Raw genomic sequence first — 23,318 nt, 5'->3', positions numbered from 1 at the left:
CACCTCTGGCTGAACTTTAGACTCTGTGCAAGCAGGAAATGAAGGCTACAGCAGAATTGTGTACTTCCTGCTGGAACACTGAAGACAATTAGCTGTCCACTGAGTTTATCCAGCAGAGACTTCAGCGGTCATGCATGATGAATACAGATCTTACAGAATTAGTCCAGGAAAGTCACTAAACAAACAAGAGCAACAACAACAACAAAACATCAACAACAAATTCTGGAGATCAGGATATCCTGTTTGCAGAGTTAACACATTATATTATTTAAAAGTCCAGGTTTTAACAAAAATTACAAGACACAAAGAAACAGAGAAGTATGGCCCATACACAGTGAAAAAAAGAACCAGTCAAAAGAAACTGTCACTAAGGAAGCCAAGACACTGGGCTTACTAGACAAAGATTTTAATTCAGCCATTATAAACATATTCAAAGACCTAAAGGGAACCATGGCAGCAATGTCTAACTAAATAGAGAATATCAATGAAGAGATAGAAATTATGGAAAGGAATCAAACAGAAATTCTGGAGCTGAAAAGTATAATAACTGGAATAAAAATTTCAAAAAATTCACTAGAGGGTCTCAAAAGCAGATTTGATCAGAAAGAATAAAGAACCAGTGAACTTGAAGATAAGTCAACTGAAATGATCTAATCTGAATAACAGAAGAAAAATATGAAGAAAAATGAACAGAGCCCCAAGGCATGTGGGACATACTCATAATGAACCTCCCTGAAGGAAGGGAAAGAGAGAAAGAATATTTGGAAAAATAATAGCTGAAAACTTTCCAAATTTGATGACAGATATGAATATACACATCCTAGAAGTTAAAAGACCCAAAGAGGATAAACTCAAAGGGATATACACCTAAAATCCTCATAGTCAAACTGTCCAAAGCTGAAGATAAAGGGACAATCTTGAAGACAGCATACAAAAAAAGTGATTTGTTATATACAAGGGATTATCAATAGAATTAAAAATGACTTCCTATCAGAAGCCATGGAAGCTAGAAGGCTGGTGACCATGGTTAAGTTCCTGTGCCTCAGTTTCTTCACTTATAAGTGAGGACAATAATAGTAGTACCTTAACAGGTTGTTAAAAGGATTAAATGAATCAATACATGTCACTCACTTAGCTTAGGGCCTGGCACAAAGAAAGTATTCCATAAGCATGAGCTATTGTGATTCTTGGAGGTAGCAAATAACTTTTTCAATCTTTCCTTCAAGACTCTGGTGTGGATTCACAGCATATATTCTTAGTTCTCTAATGACAGGTCTCGTGATATAGCTCCAGGTGATTTTCTCAAAAACTATTTGGCTGACGGTAATATGGTTAACTAGATAATTTATTTGAAAAGAAATATCTTTGGTAGCTGTTCAGAATTGGTAACTTGGATACATCACAGGATAATTTTACAAACTCGTAAGCATCTTAAACATTTTGGCTTATATTCAGAATATTTCTTCTATATTTTTTTACTTGGAGTTCATTTTTGGATAATTCTTCTTTTCATACACCATGATTAAAAGTTAGGGTAATATAACAATATGAAAGTTCAACTAGTTGGAGCATACCGAGCATCTAAAAACAATGTACAAAGTGGATCAATCTGAATTTCAAAATTGCACCTATGATGTGCAAACCAGCATGCCAAGTGTGCAGACTGCAATTAGAATTAGGATTGGTGGGACTGTGTTAAACCCAGGGCTGGATCCCAGGTGTGAAAGCTGCTTAACTTCTGCTATAAAAGTTGCTTTGAAAGAGCTTTGTTATAGATTCAATGCTACCCATTGCAGCAGAGTTTTCTGCATTTGGACTGAAAAACACAACAAAACAATAACAACTGTACTCTTTCCAAAAAGTACTGAAGGAAGTTGGGATTTTTTTTTTTTTTTTTTTTTTTTTTAAGAATCAGGTGCATTGAGGCCAGCCAAAGAGTTACAGCAATTTTCTGTGGCGTGTTTGATTTCTGTGTCTTTTCTTCCTGGAGAGCTGATGTGAAGACAGTTTGCAAAGCAGCACCTATATGTGGGTGAGTGGATCACAGCCTGGTCCTGTGAAGGCAAGCAGATCTTCACTCAGAGCACATGACAGAACCCGCTAACTGTGGGAGGAAAGGCCTGGCTGGAAGAACAGTGACATTTATTGAAAAAATAATAATTTTGGCGCTGAAGGTGACCCTATACCTCATTAAATCCAAAGCCATATGAGAAAATTAAGGCTCAGAGAAATAAAGCAACTTGCCCAAAGTCACTCAGCCAGTCAGTGGCACAGCTAACCATATTGCTGTGAGCCATGGAGAGAGAGGGAGGGAAAGAAACTATAAGAATAGTTTGACTTGATTTGGTGTTTTTCCATGAGATCCTAAGGAAAAACAAAATAAAATTGCAATTTCTTTCCACTTGGATCACTGACTATTTCTTAGATTGTCCCAACTTTGAGCTGAAACTGATAAATACAAATTTGCTAGTTCACAATTATTTTAAAACATTAAATTGAGAAAGCCAGTTTAATCAAACCTACTTAATTTGAAATGAAAAGGCAATAAAGGAAAGAAAGACTCTTGTTAATTGTTGTAGCATTCATCATCTTTCCAATTATTTTTAATATCATATGAGATGCTTAAAACTCTGAGTTAGGCAATTTTCTACATCTGCCGATTGGCCAATCAGCTGGCCTCTGAGAAGCAGAAGGGTCAGCCTATGGGCCTTGGTGTGCACACAGGTGCACAGCCCCTTCTCTTCACATCCTGAGGGCATGAGCAGCACATGCTCCTACCCACCCTACTTGGAACTCCATCATCCAGAAATGAAGACCTTCCTCTGGGAATGTGAGCAGGATCGAAAGGGGTGCATGAAGGAGAGGCCTAGAAGATGGACCAGAAGGAGTCAGGGTCTAGGAAGCTGTTGGCGCCAAGAGAGACTCTTGAACACTGTTGACTGTCGGACCCTCTAAAACTAAGAGTGAGGGGTGGGTTTGTCTGAAAGGAGGCAGAACCTGGGATTGGACAGCGGGTAGGGAAGCGGGAGAGGTGGTGATAGATGGTAATAGCGACCCACCCCCATCCCCATCCCCAAACAGTATTGACTCCACCTGCCTCTTGTGAATGTACAGCCTTGGGGGGCATTAGCCCTTTCAGGAAGAGGACAAAGAGCCAGATGTTCTTGAGGTCGTACAAGAAGAAGTAGCAAGGGGCTGGATCTTGAGAGAGTGAGTTTCAATATTCAACAACTGTAGTCATAATAATATGGGATAACTCTGCATGAAACTCCATTCCTTCCTGCCTGGTCCTTGAAACAGACTGACCTCTGGTTGTCTCATCTCAGCCCCTTAGACTTATACCCCTGAGTTTTATCTGTGGGCCAAGGTCATTTCCTGGGCATTCTATCTTTGAACAGCACAGCCAGAAGATTGCAGGGGGATACCGGCTTTGAGTCTGCGGCCGCTGACCCTGTGAACAGCCTTCCCCCTGCTCCCCTGGGTTTAGGACGGAAGCCCCTTCCCCTCGTCTCCATGACCCTTGGCTCACCTTAGAGCCCACCTTATACTTTTATAGTGTGTACTGTATGTGGTTGTTTCACTCATGAACACTGGATGGAGCTCCTCAAGGGCAGAGACCTAGTTAATCTCTTGAATCCTTAGCATCTGGTATTTGGAAGTATTAGTGTATAATAGTGTTTGTTGAATGAATTAAATGAGATTTATCTGTTAAATCAGCATTTAAAATTTTTCCAACCAATTCCATTTATCAAGTCCTTGCTCTTTGCCTTGCACCCTGTTGGCAAAAGTAAAATACATCAGACAAGGCTTCTCCCATGGGGGTTGCCTACTGGTGGAGGGAAGTCAAGAGGTGGGCACAGATCTTTCACCCAGAATCATCAAATCTGGCTACATCCTCTCCAGCAGCGGGACACAGGATAACACCTTCATTTAGAAGGAGAGGAGCCTTTTCCTGGAATACCTTTCATGACCCTAATAAGCGCCACCATCCCTTTCTTTTAAAATTGTTTCCATTTCCACTGTGACCATCGTATGATGAGGTGACCAAGCTGAGTTCTTTCAGGAGGTGGATGAAGGGTCACTTTACTCCTGCCCATTGTGAGCCCCGTATCCCTATTCACTGTTTAGATTGCAGCAGGACATTGCACAAGCATCTTCATTAAACTGTCCACCGTGATTCATGGATGCCATCTCCCAGAGGTTACACATAACTCCAAACCCATGAGCATGCTGGGGACAGGAGGCTTAAATTGCTCCTTCCAGGGTATGTTACCTTGTGTTGGTCCTCCTGGAATTTCAGTTGGGAACCCAAGGTGCAATTCCGCTGCCCAGCTGTGCCCTTCTAAGGTTCCTCGGGCCCTCCCTCTCCTGAATCACTAAGAAGCCCACTCTTCCCTCTGTCGGCATCAATAGCATGTCCACTCTGGGCAAAATTGCTGCCCCTGGCAAGGTGAGGCTCTCTGGGAGAGGAAATACACATGCAGGGACCTAAGGTGACGGACCAGGAAGCAGGCCTGTAAGCAGTCGGTGCTGGATGGTCTGCGGTGGTAAAGGGAAAGGGTGAGAGTGCGGGGTGAAATCCAGACCTCACCCCTCTCGGCTCTGGATCACACTGCGCACAACACACCTTCGCGTGCATCCTTGAGCTCTCCCTCTGAACCCTCGTGCTGCCTTATTTCTGCTTTGGGGACACGGGACCCAGCTGAGCCGTGGAAAAGAGGATGTCGTGGGTCACCAAGACCCAACTGGACAAATTAATTTACCACATCCTGTACCATCAGGACCTCAGTGTCGAAGAGATGGTGGAGACACAGGAGAGAGAACCAGGAAATCATTCTCGTGGCTTCCTTTAGAAAGAGGTGGGCAGGGGCCACGTACAACCAAGAGTTTGAGTGGAGCCTACAGAGGGAAGTGAGGCTGGGGGACTTGGGTGAGGCCGGTGGCTCCTGAGACCCGTGCTAGGAAATTTGTCGGCCACGTGTTGCCAGCCATGCTGCAGTGGCCTCTGGGTGCTCAGCTGATGCCAACCGAATCCTCCCTGCCCCGCCTCAGCCTCTGTCAGCTTTCTGCCCAGCCCCACCCCCGCTCGCCAACCCTGCAGCTCAGGTAGCCCCCATTTCTTACCAGTGGTCATTACTAATCTCATCAGCAGGTGCCAACTGAGCACTCCCTCTGGACCTAGCCCTGTGGGAAGTACTTTAAATGGCCTCGTTAAATTGCCATTTAATTGGTAACTACTAAGTTTACCGTCATTCTACCAATGAAGAAGCTCAGAGAGGTAAAGACATTTTCTCAAGGTCACACAGCCCGTGACTGCCCAAGCCAGAGCTTGATGTGGGGGGTGGCTGTGGTGACCATAAACTGGTGGACGTGTCCAGGGACAGCCACCACCAGCCCCCTCAATCAGGGAGGGGCTTAGAAATACTTTTGGTTTTCTGGAACCTCTGTAACTTCTAGGGTTCACTGGTGTTTGCACTGAGGAGGCAAAGTTTCTGCTTTTGTTTTTAAAATGGCCCAAAGTGACAGAAATAGCACAGTCATCTTAGGACACCGGGCACCCCTCTCCTCCCGACTGCTTCAAGGTGCTTAGGTTGACGGCAACATATTGCCTCCAAGAAATTCCAGCTGTGTGACTAGTAATGAACACAATAACAGCAGCTAACAGTCATTAGGCACCTGTTATGCTTGCAAATTTTGCCATCTCCACTTTAGAGGACAAAAGAGAGGCACAGAGAGGTTGTGCCTTGCCCAAGGTCACACAGCTGCTTGGTGCATGACCCAGACCCGACGGAGCCCTTTAATCCCTGTGCTCCACGGTCTGGCGTGTCCCATTCAGTAAGTCAGACCGTAAGCCACCCTCTGTGAGCCAAGCAAAGGGAAGACGAGAAGCCTGGGGCAGTGGTCTGGCTGTGAGGAGGAGGGCCCCAGACCAGGGAACATGGTCCCAGGGTGATGGGATATGTGGGGAGGACAATGAAGGAACAAGGGTGATAGAAGCAGGGAAAGGAATTCGGAGCAGAGAGCTGAAAGAGGACAGGGTTACCGAGAACGAGGTCTAGCAGCTTCACTCTTTTGTAGCAATCTGGTGAGGGGCAGACTCATGCGGTTATTTGCTGGGGCGCCCGTGGGGATTTACGGTGGGAGGCCTTCGGGTCAAGGAACCGGGAGGAATGATTCTGAGCGGCAGTTGACTTCAAGGGCATTGAGTGAATGAGTGTGTGTGTGTGTGTGCAGGGCGGCGCGGTGTGTAAGGAAGAGGTGAGCAGTGCAGGATGCCACATAATCCTTATTTTGCCATTTTTGGCTGTCACAGCAGGCTTAGGGGGGTGGCTATTTGGGTCTGTTTTTGTCCTTGCATATACATGCAGGGCTGCTGTGCTGTAATTCCAAGGGCTTAAATGGTGCTTCAACGTGCCGTTCAGTTTACAGGGCTGAGGCTTTGTCTAGGCTATAGCTACTAGCTTGTCATTGCTCAGCTCTTTCCCTGCAGATGAACTGCAGTTTTTTTTTTTTTTTTTTTTTTTTTGTGGTACGCGGGCCTCTCACTGCCGTGGCCTCTCCCGTTGCGGAGCACAGGCTCTGGACGCGCAGGCTCAGCAGCCATGGCTCACGGGCCTAGCCGCTCAGCGGCATGTGGGATCTTCCTGGACCGGGGCACGAACCCGTGTCCCCTGCATCGGCAGGCGGACTCTCAACCACTGCGCCACCAGGGAGGCCCGAACTGCAGTGTTTTTTATCCACAGTAGCGCTTTGCTACTAGTTCAGCGCTTTTCTTCTCTCCACATTCTCGAATGAGCGTTTACCGGCACTGCTGAGTTAATACTGCCCTCCTACAAGTGTGCGCCATTCCTGTAACATGGGGCAGTTAAGACACTTCTAACTTTTCATTTCTCTTAAAATGAGCTTATAACTTCCTACCATCCCCATCTGGATGCTTTTACAACCGACGGTGTTTTAGCTTTACTGCTTCTAAAGAACCACTCTAGGAGACACATTTTTGGTTCCACTGAGCCGAATTCCACTGAGTTCAACGCCTGGCAATTTCCCTCCCATACAGACCTTTGTAAATATCCTTTACATTTGGACTCTTGGGATTTTTCCCCCCTCTTTTTAGAATATTGTTTTGGACTGAGTGGGTCCCAATGGAAAAAAGAAATTTCTTTGGAATCCTAAACTCCCTGCAGCCAGCTTGTGATATAGCTGTTCAGGGCAGTGAAAAAACTGTGTGGTTGGTATTTGGTAATAACTTCAGTTTTATTTCCACTTCTGTCTCTGAATGAAAGATGAGGTCACAGATCGGGAGAACCACATCTTTACATTCAAAGAGCAATCCTATGTTGCAAAGGCCAAAAAAAAAAAAGGGCTGTGGTTTAGGGTCAGATGCTCTTGGGTTTTATTCTTAGCTTACCAGATGTATGACCTTGAGAAAATTATTTTAACCTCTCTGTGCCTCAGTTTCCTCATCTGTAAATGGAATATTAATAAGCACCCACCTGATAAAACTTAAGCTTAGATAAGATCATGCTCAAGCAGAGACTGGTACACAGTAAGTGCTTAGTAAACGTTGGCTGTCTTACTCTTAGAGTAGAGAATGCTTGACTCCTGTGTCTCTGCCATTCACCATAATAGTCATATACTAAGGTAGAGAGGAACTAGTATAGGCTCTGGCCACTAAAACCATGGCCTTTTCCAGTGGTTGCTGTCGTAATGGGATGATCGATCTCTATTAAACGAAGCCCAAACTGCCTGTTCAGTTTCTCATTCATTAGCTAAAAACAATCTCTGACAATCAGACATTTCTGCCTATGGTATCGAATATTCCTTAAAATAGAACAGAAAGGAACACTAGACCGACTCCGTCTCCTGGTAAATGTATGTCACTTCAATTTGATATCGGCAAATGCCCTTGTAAATCAAACTCACCACACTGAATCCTTGGTGAGTTTGGAGTTCACATTCCCATCTTCTTCCAGGAAGATGTCCAACTGTAAATTGGCATTGTTATCATGGGCTGAGAAATAGTTGGTAACGACTCTCGCTGGTATCCCGAGGCATCGCAAAACTGCAGGAAAGAAGGATGGACGACAGCTAAACACATCACCAAGATCTAATAAATGAAGAGTGAACAATCCCTTCTCAGAAGGAACCTTTTTTTTTTTTTTTTTTTTTTTGCGGTACGCGGGCCTCTCACTGTTGTGGCCTCTCCCGTTGCGGAGCACAGGCTCCGGACGCGCAGGCTCAGCGGCCATGGCTCACGGGCCCAGCCGCTCCGCGGCATGTGGGATCTTCCCGGACTGGGGCACGAACCCGCGTCCCCTGCATCGGCAGGTGGACTCTCAACCACTGCGCCACCAGGGAAGCCCCTTCTTCTTTACCAACATGGACATGTTGTTCTCAAATGTCCCACACTGAGGAAGGGGGCCTGTTGTCAAGGATCAGGGCTGCAGAGAGAAGCCTCGCTGCCTGATCATGCAAACTGCAGTTGGCACCAAACGAAGCCAGTGGGAAGGGGATCCCAGGAACAGGCTTCCAGGTGTTTAGTTGCTAATCATATGATCATCAAAGTAGGATTATTTTAGTCCAGCTAATGGACTAAAATTTCTGAAAATAAAATTTAAAAACCCCAGCTAATAGGAAGTTAGGAATTTACCAAGCAGACCCTCAGTATGGTTTGCTTTCTCAGCTGGAACATGCTCTTGTGACACTTGGTGGAGGGTGACAGCACAGATTCGTTTTAATCATTAGATAATAAATTACCTGGATGCATCTCTTGCCGTATATGCACTTATTGATTAAACTTAATCCAAATGCCCTCCCTGGCTGCCAGGACGCCAGACCTCAGGGCTCATTGAAAATAATTCAGCTGACACCTTTAAGATGAATGAGTTGCCTTCCCTTTTTTTTTTCCTCTCAGAATTGTTTAGCATTTTTAACCAAAGACTATCCACCTCCTTCAATAGAACAACCTTGGAAGTCCAAACTTGAATCTGGTAGAGACTCAAGGGTCCTCATTCAATGACTGAATCTTTTTTTAAATTAATTTTTATTGGAGTGTAGTTGGTTTACAATGAGGTGTTAGTTTCTGCTGTGCAGCAAAGTGAATCAGTGATACAGATACATGTATCCACTCTTTTCTAGATTCTTTTCCCACACAGGTCATTACAGAGTATTGAGCAGAGTTCCCTGTGCTCTACAGCAGGTCCGTATTAGATATCTATTGTATATATAGTGGTGCGTATATGTCAATGACTCAACACTCCAAACGTCACCGATGGCAGCCACCACCCGCCTCTCACCTCCATCTTCCTCTGTGGATTTACAGCCCCTACACTTGCTACAGTTTTACCAAAGAAATGATTGGCACTCTAGTTCTATTTCTAGCTTAACACTAATTCACGTGATTACAGAATCTGCCGAACTCATAATTTTAAGACAGGTGAAGTTTGACATGGGGGCACCAGTGCCTCCTTCCCTCCAAATTTCTTTTTCAGGTTTATCCTCACAGTGACATCCCACGTTGGGTCTCTGCCTTTTCTTATCACCAAAGTCTGTGTTCAGGAAGAGATCCGAGGACCCTTTTATACAAAAGGCATACATGAATGGAAGGTATTTACTATTTTATCTGGTTCTAAACCTAAAGGAATTACACCGGGAGAGTGAAACTGCAGACATCAGGAGGATGTGGGGAGTCCTTTCTCTTTTCCTGGCATCATCTCATAAGAGAGGCTGCCTCTACTGAGCACCCTGTACTTAGACTTGGCTTGGGAGCCATGAGGAAGGGGGCTTACCTCCAACTGGTAGCCCTTTGTGAAGTTCAGGCTTCCATGTGGCACTTGAGAGACCAGCCCTTCTAGGACACTGACACATTGGCTACAATGCCGTTCATTGCTCCCAGGAAATATATATTCCTTTAGCCCTTGGGTATATGCAAATGGCTAAGAAAATGATCTTATCCAGTTTGACGCCATGGAGAAACAAAACACACAACCCAAACTCATGATTTCTTTCCACTTGGAGCTCTGACTAATTCTTAGAAGGTCAGAACTTTGAGCTGAAACTGACAGGCTTCATAATCATTTATTAAAAAAATGGTCTCGGGCCTCCCTGGTGGCGCAGTGGTTGGGAGTCCGCCTGCCAATGCAGGGGATGCGGGTTCGTGCCCCGGTCCGGGAGGATCCCATGTGCCGCAGAGCGGCTGGGCCCGTGAGCCATGGCCGCTGGGCCTGCGCGTCCGGGGCCTGTGCTCCGCAGCGGGAGAGGCCACGGCAGTGAGAGGCCCGCGTACTGGAAAAAAAAAAAAAAAAAAATGGTCTCATCCTGGCTTCCAGCCTCCAGATCCTCCTTGATTTTTCTGATTAAAAACCATGCTAACTGGGCTTCCCTGGTGGCGCAGTGGTTGAGAGTCTGCCTGCCGATGCAGGGGACACGGGTTCGTGCCCCGGTCAGGGAAGATCCTACATGCCGCAGAGTGGCTGGGCCCGTGAGCCATGGCCGCTGAGCCTGCACGTCCGGAGCCTGTGCTCCACAACGGGAGAGGCCACAACAGTGAGAGGCCCGCGTACCGAAAAAAAAAATTGCTAACTAGGTAAAACAGTCTTTATTAATGAGCCAGCAGAAAGGACACTTTGACTTGAGCTTAAAGTTTTGTTTTTTTTTTTACAGGGCTGTAGAAATGACGTGTTAATGAAAATCATTACCAATGATGAAGACATACTGAAATAAATGTTTTTTAAAAATACCCACTGAATTAACAATAACATTGTCTGGGCCGGGACAGACAAATGCCATATAGAAAAATGGTGCCTGAGGCTGAAGAGAACAATTCTGTTCCCATAAGTTTTCCTCTGTGGATTGGATGTTGGGTGGATTAAAAGCAAAAGGGGAAGCTGGGGAGTACAGATCGTTCATTAAGTTTTGGTGTCTAATTGCTCAGGGGCATTGAGACTCACATACAAGAATGAAGATGTGCCCACCTGCCACAGTCCCTTCCATAGCTGGGGTAAAAACTAAGTGGGTAATGTTTAGAAAATTCTCAGTGATAAACAGTAAGCAAATAAGCATATTTACAAAACTGCTCAGTAACAAGCGGTACATATCTTATTATTTATTATTTTAAATTTTGCTAATTGAGCCTTTTAAAATGTGGGGATTACTAAGAAATAAAACGGCATAGCCTTTCCCTCACATCCTTACATGGCCCTGTAGACGCTCCATTTCTTTGGGTATTGAACAACGGATTATGTAGGAAATAGTCCATGATTCTTTCTATGAAGCTTCGGCAAAGAGAAACTATGAGCATATTTGGCCAAGTACAATTTAATTATGCATTGGCTGCATCCCAGAATAGCCACCCACAAATTCTATAGGTCCAACAGAGCTTGCTAGGTTGCTTTGCCAGGTTATAGGTAAGATGTCTTGAGGTGAAATTTCCTTTGCATTAAAAATATATTACTCAACTGGATACTTACATGTGTTAAAGACACCAGCAAAAACCCAGCACTGACCATAGCGGACTGGATTCTCAGAGCTCCTGTATTCCAACAGGATGTCAACACTTCCAGTCCAGGCTGATGGGGGGATGCCATAAGCATAGACATTGTCCCAGGATCCAGCGACGACACCTTCATCATCCTTGGCGTTAATCTAAATGAGACCATGAGAGGTGAGAAGGGATCAAGGTCATTTAGAAGAGTCCTCTCCAGACTCTGACACTGGGCAAGATAAGGTTTCCAGTGCCTTCTGTATTCCCGCATGATGAAAAGAGTTCCACTTCTGTTCAGTTCACTGTTATTTGTCAGGGAAAGTGATGTGATGATGAGAGTGTGAGGGGAAACCAAATAACCAGGACTCCCTGTTATATAGCATATGATTGTTGTAAGGTGGTGTTGAAAAGCAGGCAGGAAGAGTTGTCATGTTTTCTCACATGCTTGGGAGAAGATACACACAGGGCCCTTGGTCTGGTTGGAATAGTGCTGGAGAATGTGTGAGGAAGAGAGGAAGAAGACCTGCAAAAGAAGACAGCTCAAGTAGGGAACTTGTCTTGAAAGAAGGAGAGTTAAAAGCTGACAAATGACAGAAGATGTTAGAGTGGGGGTCCAGAGTCTCATGGTCTAACGAGTTTTGACTTTGAGGATGAGTGGCAGACTCTAATAAATTGAAAAAGTAAGCAGGTGCTGTCATAGGAACCATTAAGAATTAATAAGAAATTAGATTCCCATGGGTGCCTTGCAGTCTGTTTTTTAAGAAGTTGCATTACAGAAGGGTTTTATTTATGATTGCTTAAGGCGATTAAAGTTGCATAATTTTGTTAAAAGATATCTCCAGTTATAATACATAGAGGGCCTGGGGTTTATAGTTTAAATATAGGGGAGACTTAAGCAAAGAATGGCAATCGAATATTTGGGAAAACCTGGCTACATGTTCAGACCACAGTCATTTGGTAGCAGCAGACCTCAAGTGCAGGAAACTTTCGTGTTTAGACAATAAAACGGGGCAGGAATAAACAGTTTCAAGGCATCCTGTCAGTTTCTTGGGGGTCACTGCTGAATCTTACTTCTCTTGCTGTAGCTTTCATTATGTTTAATTACAGTCAGAAGAATTTCTAGGTGGGGAGCATTGGGAGTTTTTCCAAAAACGGATGGCACTTTAACAATGTTTATATGTTGACATGACAATGGTTTATAGATTTCCAACATGTGGTCTGTGGACCAGCAGCAGTGGAATGCCCGGGAACTGGTTGGAAATGCAGACTCTCAGGCTCCTCCCCAGATCTACTAAATCAGAGCCTGCCTTTTAATAAAATCCCCAGGTGATTTTTGTGCACATTAGTTTGAGAAACATAGGTTCAGACTACACCAAAAAGACATTAGTAAGCAATGTAGAACATATGATTGAAGCAGGTGTGTTTGGATTATGACAACCATAGAAGAGATATTAAAATATGGTGATTTTTTTATGTGTTCATGGCCTTGCTAATTAACAGCCCACCCCCAGCACTTGCCCAGACCCCTCTCTTAGGCTTGCTGAGTTTAGTTTTTATAAAAGTCTATCCTCCCCAGTGGGTCGTGAGTACATTGAGAACAGAGATAAAAATCGATGCCTTTCTGACTTCTAACAAGTATTGGCAAAGAGCAGGTGCTCAATAGCTGTTGAATAATCCGTTGTATATTCAAAAAGCATATAGGCATTGCACATCTGAGTAAGAGTAAGATCTTCTCTGTGAAAAGAGATGGTCGAAAACCCATCAAGCAGAAGTAAATGTTATCAATATTAATACAGAAAGATGTACAGGGAGAGTCAGGTCCCAACAGAAGGAGTAATCCGTTTTATTAGATTGGAGGGTGTGGTGACGGTTGTGGGCTGGATAGAGAAAATGACATGAAAGCTAGGTCTGGAGGGGCTGAGGTCCAGAAAAGGTTATCTACATGGTAGAGAGAGTTTGAATAATTGCTTGGTGTCATGAAGAAATATGGCAAGGTCAAGGACCTACTGCAAGTATCATGTAAGTAGGCAATATTGGACGAAGTAGAAACTACTAGAAGAAAACACTTAAGATGTGCAAGCAACTTCTGTTTTTCCCCTTTGACTCTGTCCAGTTAGGTTAAAGGGAAGGTAACTACCCAGTTAATTTGTTTAATGTAGAAAAAAATTAATCCATTAGAGATTACTGAAGGACCCCATTCAACTAATTGCAAACTCCTTCCTTTGAGGTTTACTTTGACTTTATCCTGTAACTCCATGAAATGACTGGAGTGCAGCAGGGTTTAGACAACAATTTTGGTTCTATTCATGATCAATAATGCTCCTTGCAGTTGAATTGATTATTTACATCTCCATCTATTGTAGTGAAGCCTGAAGAGTGCCTTGGTAGGCTATGATGTGGTTTGGTATTTGTGAGTAGGTGGATTCAGCTTTAACTCCCATTACCAGTTTCTTATCCTTATCATTGAGAAATAGGGTAGAGCAATGACTCTCAGAGGTAAAAGTTCCTAAATTATGGTTCTGATGACTGATTTTCAAACAGACAGCCATTAATTAAGTGTTATTTATAGCATACAGCTGAACCCAATCAACCAAAGGGAAGAGTAAGGAAAAAAAGAGCTCTCTCCTCTACAGACCTTTTAATTCTTAATGCTGAGCTGTTCCCCTGTTGCTAGATATATCACAACTCTCATTTATTAGCATTTAGCCAGATTAGCTACTGTTTTCTAATTAGAATATTGATTTCTGGGGAGCCTAGATTCAGAAAGAGATAAGTCTTTAGTGACAGAAGTAAATGGTTAAAGTAATAGCCCCCTCTCTAGACAACAAAATATGTTTGGGGGACAGTTCAAGGGCATGCTGGTCCCTTGTCAGGCCACAGTTGACTGTGAGCACCCTATCATGAACTGTGAGTTGGACCAGTGACAGAATGAAATGTCTTGGTCTTGCATCACTGGTGGTCAACAAGAATATATGAGCCCAGGACTTTGGACAGGGAGCATTATTCAACTTCATTAAGGTTTCACTAAACTGTCCTCTCATAATACCTACAATATTGGAAAAAATTTAAAAACCAGCCCCTTTGAAAGTCACTATCAGCAACCTCAGTGGCATCACATAATTCAATAAACTTCAAAACCTGATCCAAGAAAAGGGGAGGATTTTGGAGTGCGGCAGAGGGGCAGCTTGGCTCAGCTTCTAACCCTGACCACCAGGGCTTCAGAAGCCCTGCTGTCAAGTCACCAAAATCCTGAGGTTGCTCATTTGTATTTCCAAATCTGGAAAGAAACAAACTGGATTAAAATGCTGATCTTTTCCTTGCTCCGACCAGAATCATGGAAATGACTGCGGTGGAGAAGTGGGTGAAAAAGGGTCTGCATCCCTTAAAAGGTAGAGATTCTGGGACTACAGTGGAGACATGATACAAAGCCTGAGAGTTATCTCCATGGGGGAAGGAGATCTACCTCCAATTAGGTAGAGTAGATTCTAGAATGAGAAATTTAACAGAATCCCAAAAGAAAGAGCAGAGCCTGAGGATTTTAACAGAGTTTGCCATCTCACCAGCTAAACTCCCTCCTCTGTTCCAGTCTGTCTCAGGGTACAAAAGAGTAGAATGAAGTACACTGGCCTCAAACTGTAGTTCAGAGGTTAAATCAAACTAATCTTGGATTGGAGAGTCAAGATTTTATCTACAGTATATTACAGCAAATAGGACACTTGGAGAAGACTTATGCAAGTATGAGCATGAGTAAAAAGAAAAGCGAAGAGGAAAGAGAGAGAATGGAAAAACTATACATAGAAGAAAACAAAATTAAGGAGCATAAAGGAGTTTCTCACAACCTCCTAGGAGATCACAGACCTAAAGGAACACGTTGGGCACCAACTCACATCATCATGCAACTAAAGATAAATTATAAACTGTAAGAAACAGAATAGATAATGTTCAAAACAAAATTAATGACATGGAAGAAAAGCTTGAGGTGAAGAAAATGCTAATGAAAAAGATAAAGAGATGAAGTTATTAGAGAGAAGCTAATAGTTATGGAAGACAAGGATGACACAACATAAGGATAATTAGTATCCTTAAAATAGAGAACCCAACAAATAAAACAGAAGATATGTTCATGACGTAATATAAGAAAATTTTACCTAATTGAGGAAAAACTGAATCTATACATTGGAAGAGCAATCTGAGCTCCAGGGTAATTTGATGTAGAATGCTCATTACCTAGGAACTTTAATTAATTAATCTAGTTGAACTTAAGGTTAAAGAAATAATTGTCCAGTCCTACAGACAGAAAATGAAAATTAGCAATAAGGGGAAAATGGGGTTGTCTTTAGACTTCTCCAGAACAACCAGTTGATGTCATCCACATTTGCATGGTCCTGAGAGGAGGGTGGACCCAAGAATATTATGCACAGCTAAGCTGTTCTGTGAGTATAAGGACAACCAACACACATTTTCAAACATGAAGGATCTCAGAGAACACAGGACCCATCACAACCAAACCACTTGAAAAGTGATATCAAGATAATTAAGGGAGGAATCTAGCACAGATCCCAGTAACAGAGACTCTGTGATAAAGATCCAGGGGTGAGAAAAATCCACATACATTCAAAAATCTTTGGGAATCATAGTAACAGAAAAAATATGAATTTTAAAACTCGATAATGCAAAAACAATGATAATCCTAAGAAAAAAATTAGACCTGAGGGAGGAAAGAGGAAAGGAAGAATGGAAGTGCTGATGTTTTAATGTGTTCATCTCTCTTAGTTAACCAACACTACCTAAAACATAATTTAAAACATATAATTACTTTATTCTTTAAATGGTTTTCATAATTTTCTAATAACCTTAGAGGGATCTGTTAGGCAATAATATTTCTTGTAGTAAAGAAATATTTATTTGAAGTTTAACCATTTCTTCTGTTGTAATTCAGTTTTTTCTTGTTTGACAGTAAAATTTAATAAAATTAAATAAAACAAATTTTAATTTGAGTACAATTAAATGTAATACTATATTAAATAGAATGATACCATTCAGCATAAATACAAACAAACAGACCAATGGATCACAGTAGAGAACACAGAAGTAGACCCTAGAATTATAGTTAACTGATTTTGACAAAGTTGCAAAGGCAATTCCATGGGCAAAGGATAATCTTTTCAACAAACGGTATTGGAACAATTGGATATTCATATGCAAAAATGAACTTTGATTTGTACCTTGAATCATATTAAAAATTATCTCAAAATGGATCATAGACCTAAGTATAAAAACTAGAAAACTATAAAAATTTCCAGAAGAAAACAGAGGGGAGAATTTTGTGCCTTTTGATTAGGCAAAGATTCCTTAGATGTGATACCAAAAGAATGATCCATAAAGAAAATATTTACCAATTGAACTTCATCAAATTAGGAACTTTTGCTCTTTGAAATACATAGTTAAGAGAATGAAAAGATTAGTCCAGAGTGGGAGAAAACATTTGTAAATAATATATGTGATAAAGAACTTGTATCCAAAATATGTAAAAAATGCTTGAAACTCAATAATAAGAAAATGAACAAAATTTAAGGACATGGGCAAAATAACTGAAGAGATACTACATCCAAGAAGATATACGGATGGCAAATAAGCACAACAAAAGATGCTCAACATCACTAGTTATAGGGAAATGCAAATTAAAACCACAATTAGATAGCACTGCACACCTATTAGAAAGTCTAAAATTAAAGACTGATCATATCAAGTGTCGGGGAAGACGCAAGCACCTGGGACTCTTATACACTTCTGGTGGGAACATAAAATGGTAAACCCATCCTGGTAGTTTCTTAAAAATTAAACATATACCTACCATGTGACATAGCCATCCTACTCCTAGGTATTTATCTAAGAGAGATAAAAGCTTATGTCTATACAAAGACTTTCACATGAATATTCCTAGCTTTTTGTAAGAGGAACAAATTGGAGGCAGCCCAAATGTCCATCAGCCAGTGAATGGATAAACAAATTGTGGGTCATCTATACAGTGGAACACTACTCAGAAATAAAAGGAGGGAGCTGCTCATACAAACAGTAACATGGATGAATCTCAAAATGAGATAAAGAAGCATGAAAGAAGCCAGATAAAAAATGCACATGCTGCATGATTCCACTTATATAAAATTATAGAAAACATAAATCAATATGTAATGACAGAAAGCAGAACCGTAATTGCCTGGGAATGGTAGACAAAGCAGGAAGTTGCAAAAGGGAGAAATTACAAAGGAAACTTCTGAGCAGTGATGGATGTATTCATTATTTCCATTTTGGTGATGGTTTCACGGGTGCATCAAAATTATCAAACTGTGCATTTTAAACATGTGCATTTTATTGTATGTCAACTATATCTCAATAAGGCTATAGAAAGTAAGTATAATACCTTTTAATTATACTAGCATATATAGTATAATACCATTTATGATCTTAAAACTATATTTGTTTATTTAAATATCTATCTAGTTGGAATGGTGTACATAAAATATTAATAATGGTTATTTCTTGATGGTAAAATTTGGGGTGATGTTTTTGAGGGAAGGTTTTTTTTTTAACTTTTATCTTAAAATTTTTCTGGATTGTCTGAATTCTTTTTTAGAAAGCATTGTCATTTTTTTAACCAAAAAATAAAAAAGACCTTTCATTAAAAAGACTGGAAGCAGATATGCCAAGATGCTGGGTTCAATTCTTGCAGAGAGAATAAATATAATTATTATTTTCTTCTTTATACTTCTAAAAATGTTTAGAATTTTCTCAAATACTTACCCTAAGGGAGAGAATAGTTAAAATTCCTTTTATGCCCAGTTGGGTGGGCTGCCTCTCTGAATTCAAGGCTTAGGTCCATTACAGTTTGCATAATTACTATTTTTTTGTGCTTCTTTTTAAATATGTAAAGGTATTTTTCTTATCCTGTGTGCACATTTTATATGGCTATGATAAGGTGACTTTTCTCTGTTATAAACCTATTATATGCTGTTAAATTTCAATGTTAAAAGTTGTGTCCTCATAAAGGCTAGGATTTCTGTAATTCTTGTAGAATACAGTTTTTTTTTTTTTTTTTTTTTTTTGCTGTACACGGGCCTCTCACTGCTGTGGCCTCTCCCGTTGCAGAGCACAGGCTCTGGATGCACAGGCTCCGCGGCCATGGCTCGCGGGCCCAGCCGCTCCGCGGCATGTGGGATCTTCCGGGATCGGGGCACGAACCCATGTCCCCTGCATCGGCAGGCGGACTCTCAACCACTGCGCCACCAGGGAAGCCCCCTAGAATACAGTTTTATACCTAATCTTACCTATAGTAGTTTTTCAAAAACCATTGCAAATAAATTTGGGGCAACATGAACTAGTTTCAAAGGTGGAGAGTTAAATTTGGGAAGGAGAAGGACTATTCCTTGAAGAAGAGTCTTTCCTGGTTTTGTGAATAAGCCCCCAAGTACAGTCTGGTGGAGATGAATCTTAATTGTAGGTGGAAGTTGTACAGTACGTGTCAAATTGTGTCCATGACACTCTAGGGTTCCAATCACTTTGGAAAACTGGCAGATTCTTATCAAGTTAAACATATACATGCCCTGTGATTTAGACATGCCATCTTTAACTACCTACATCAGAAATATGAAAGTGTATGTACAAAGTGACTTGTACAAGAGTGTCCCTAACAGCTTTATTCATAAGAGGCCCAATCTGGAAACATCTCAGACGTCCATCAGCAGGTGAACAGGTAGACAAACTGGGATATAGAATACGATAAAATACTGCTTGCCAGTGCAAAGGAACACATTGAAGACACGTGCAAGATTTGATTGAGTAGAAGCCAGCCCCAAATAGTACATACAGTATGAATCCAGTTATATGAGATTTAAGAAAAGGCAAATCAGGCTTCCCTGGTGGCGCAGTGGTTAAGAATCTGCCTGCCAATGCAGGGGACACGGGTTTGAGCCCTGGTCCGGGAAGATCCCACACGCCACAGAGCAACTAAGCCCGTGCGCCACAACTACCGAGCCCGTGTGCCACAACTACTGAAGCCCGCGTGCCTAGAGCCCATGCTCTGCAACAAGAGAAGCCACTGCAATGAGACGCCTGCGCACCGCAATGAAGAGTCGCCCCCGCTCGCTGCAACTAGAGAAAGCCCATGCGCAGCAACAAAGACCCAACGCAGCCAAAAAAACCCCCAAAAAACAGTGAAATCTATTGTAAGGAATCAGAATAGTGGTTGCTTGCTTCTGGGGATGTGGAATGATTACAAGAGAGCACGAGGGAAATTTCTGGGCTGATGGTAATGTTTATATTTTGGTTACATTGGGGTAGTGATTACCCCAATCAAAACTCATTGAATGTTACATTTAATACGCATACATTTCACTGTACGTACATTTTACTTCACAAAAAACACATAAAAACCACATGAACTAACCCTAACCTATATTGCGAAGCATATAATCACTGTCTGCAAATGTGCTCTGCTTTATAGACTTGACTAAAGCTCTGACAGGAGTTGGTAATTAGCTTCATTTCTTATGAAAATCTTTACAACTAGAGATTATTAACCTTGTCTCCTTTGGTAACTGAGGATTCTTATTTGGCCCAAACATATTTTACTAATTGACAATCATGAGAGAAATAACAAAAGGTGGACCAAGAGAGAGAGAGATACCGAGATTTTAAGCTTTCCAAGCACTGTCTGCTGTTTTTCATTGCTATTCCGCTGCTGTGTGGTGCAGGGCTGGTGTAGAGAATGGACCTCCAAAAATATCTGAATGAAGGAATGGATGGATGAATAGATGAATTGGAAAGAGAAAAAGCAGAACAAGGAGAGGAAAGGAAAAGGATGTCAAGAGAGAGGAGACGGGGAGGAGAGAGGGCAAGAAGGGATGCAAAGCGCACAGCCCTGAGAGGGCATATCCTAAAGGGCGGTGCTGGCTTTGCTGCATTTCTATTTATCCATCCTGGGGATGTCTGCCCCAGGAGACCAGAGCAGCCCTGACTGCACAGCTTGGAAGGAGTGCTGAGAAGCAGCCCTGTGTTTCAGAAATAGTCAATGTGATTACAAAATAGATGTAGCACTGAAACCTCATTCCGGGAAGCAATTCAGGGAAAGCAGACATTTAGATTGACTGTGATTATCACATTTGAGAGATGGCTTGTAATAAACGTCTGTTTTTCTCCCAATATATAGGGAGCACAGGCATAAGAAATGTAACCTTAATAATTGAGAAGCCAAGCTGTTTGCCCACAAATGGAAACTTCATTACATTGCTAGTTTTTAACCACAAGAGAAGAAAATGGTGTCTGAACAGTTCATTTGTCTCCTGAACCCCTCCACCCCAACTTAAAAGAGAAGGATTGAATGAGACAGGGCTTGTAAAAGGCATTACTTTTGTACCCAGGGAGGTCATGTGATACAGAGAGAGGACAGGCAGAGGACAAATACAGGGGACACGTAACATCGTGTGTGGAACAGTGGGGTCAGGCAACCTGAGAGCCATTTCCAGTTTGACCGGTGACCTTGGATAAGTCATTTAACTTCCTGATACTTCTCTCTCTTCATCTGTACATTGGTTATTTATGAAACGGATACGTTTTCTCAAAATTGGCTATGAAAACAATTTCCGTTAGGTAAATTCTATTTTCCTACTGGCTTCCAATGTATTTGTCGATTATTAAAAATTCTTCGATAAACAGAAATGAAAATCCCTGGTGAATGAGGTGACCTTATGGCACTATGTTTAGTTTGAAAGGTACTAGAGATCGTCCTGACTCTGTACCTCCCATTCCTCACTGGATTCCCTTAACCATTCCTAAACCTTAGGAAGGCCTCCCGTGCTTGTGGGTACCTAGACTCCAACTTTAAGATAAAAAAAAAAATTATTAGAATTAGTATTTTACCCTGTTGAACTACAATCACGTTTTTCGTTAATCCTAACCGGTAGATTCTCCAAAGTTGCCACCCGTGGGAGCTCTTTTTTGTTTGTTTGTTTGTTTGCGGTACGTGGGCCTCTCACTGTTGTGGCCTCTCCCATTGCGGAGCACAGGCTCAGGACACGCAGGCTCAGCGGCCATGGCTCACGGGCCCAGCCGCTCCGTGGCATGTGGGATCTTCCCGGACCGGGGCACGAACCCGTGTCCCCTGCATCGGCAGGCAGACTCTCAACCACTGCGCTACCAGGGAAGCCCCCGTGAGAGCTCTTGATTGAGGCTGGAAAGGTTATCAAGAGCAGCAGAGGCCTCTAGCTTTTTCTCCTCTACCAGAGTGAGGAATGTCATTCTTGACGTTCCTGGGCATGAATCATGGAGAGAGAAAATAACAATTTAAGATAAGAAAGCAGATAGGGTCAGAGCTCCAGAAACTCTGGATGGGGGCTGAAATCCATGAAGGAACCTACATCTGGCAATGGTCGCCAGCCTGGAAATTTTAACTCTTAGGCATCTGCAAAATTATGCAGGCGTGTGAGTCATTGCCACTTTTCCAAAACACCAATGGAAGTCATATCTTTACCTTCACAGAGGTGGCATCGAGTCACACGGTGTGCTTGCACTGAATGTAGTACTCCTATTAGAAGTTCTGTTTGGCCGTTAGATAAATCTCTGATGCAAGAATGGGGAAACAAATTATTATTACATAAATAAGCTTTTTTGATAGAGGACATTTTTCCAAAAACAAGATCCAAAAGGGGAAACGTGAAGCAGCTCCTCGGTGGGGAAATGGTTGGGGACAATGGCTCTTAAGCACCTGAGTCCTCAGATTTCTCCAGGACAATTCACTCCAAGAAAGGGGGTTTTTAGCTGCTTATAAAACAAAGGAGCAGTTATATAGTGCTTTAACATTTGTATTTATTTTTTTAAAATAAAAGTTTTAGGGAGCTATGCTTTGGCTGGTCTGTAAGATCAGGGACTAGACTTCATGTATTTATTTCTGATTCTAAAGTTCATTTGGGGTAGCTGGGTGGAATTTCTAACCCAAGTGAATTTGTAAATGTAGTCTGAATGGTTGAAATAGTTTGTTGCATGAAGAGGTTTGCTGAATGTGAAGCTTTCTATGAGATGACCAAGTAAACAACTGGGGAAAAATAAAAACTCCGTTCTGTAGTAGCTTCCTGTGAAGCTGCTTACCAAAATATCAAAAGAGTGATGTCATGACTGTCTTTTTCATGCATAGAAGAAAAAAAACCAGTCTAAATACTGGGACAAGAAGAAGGGGAAAAAAGATGCACAAAGCGAAAAGTAGCTTTATTTTCAGTTTATCTGTGAGATCATGTGTGCTTGGGAATCAGAAGATCTGAAGTCCACTTTGCCTGCAAGGTCTACAGTTATTCGTCTTGTGTTGGGCCCTAGGGAACTCCAGGACCTATACTTCCGCTTGTGGTCAGTTTGATTTACTAGCTGGAGTGCAAGAATTTTTTTTTTAAACACCGAACATGATTGGTTAAAAAAAAGTTCAATCTTGAGTTAGTTCCCAAAAGGCACAGTTAGAATAGGGTATCAATGGGGATTAATGATGGCATCGTGTTTCAATGTTAGCAAAAGACCAGGGTTAAAAATAAATGTGTACGCCTCAAGGGAAGCAGGAAAGCCCAGGCTGGCAACAGTGTAAAGACTGGTATTTAAAACTATGTAACTAGTATATTGATATTTTTTCTTCTCTCCCTCCTTCCAAAATTTCCCTAAAATGTCACTTTTTAAAAAAATTGTAGTTGAAACAAATAAGTCCCCAGAGGGGCAAGTTTCCCCTGACTACATGTTCCTGCAGTGCTTTCGGTGATGGCTATTTGGGTATAATTTCCACCAAGGAAAAAGGGTTTCCATGAAT

The 23,318-nt window shown here is 42.1% G+C and overlaps 1 protein-coding gene across 1 annotated transcript in view; it reads right to left on the bottom strand.

Annotated features, from left to right (window-relative positions):
• The window catches only part of F13A1 (coagulation factor XIII A chain), a gene marked incomplete at both ends in the record, with an annotated part of 137,104 nt that overhangs the window by 48,801 nt on the left and 64,985 nt on the right, over positions 1–23,318 (bottom strand). Inside the window, 2 exons of the mRNA XM_079713970.1 lie at positions 7,924–8,062; positions 11,469–11,643. Coding sequence (XP_079570096.1) covers positions 7,924–8,062; positions 11,469–11,643 — 314 coding nt within the window. The remainder of the gene's footprint in view (positions 1–7,923; positions 8,063–11,468; positions 11,644–23,318) is intronic.

This window comes from Hyperoodon ampullatus (assembly GCF_949752795.1).
Source record: "Hyperoodon ampullatus genome assembly, chromosome: 10".
In the NCBI taxonomy this organism is placed as follows: Eukaryota; Metazoa; Chordata; class Mammalia; order Artiodactyla; family Ziphiidae; genus Hyperoodon; species Hyperoodon ampullatus.
The sequence above is the reverse complement of the archived record's forward strand: the minus strand, read 5'-3'. Positions and strand labels throughout refer to the sequence as shown.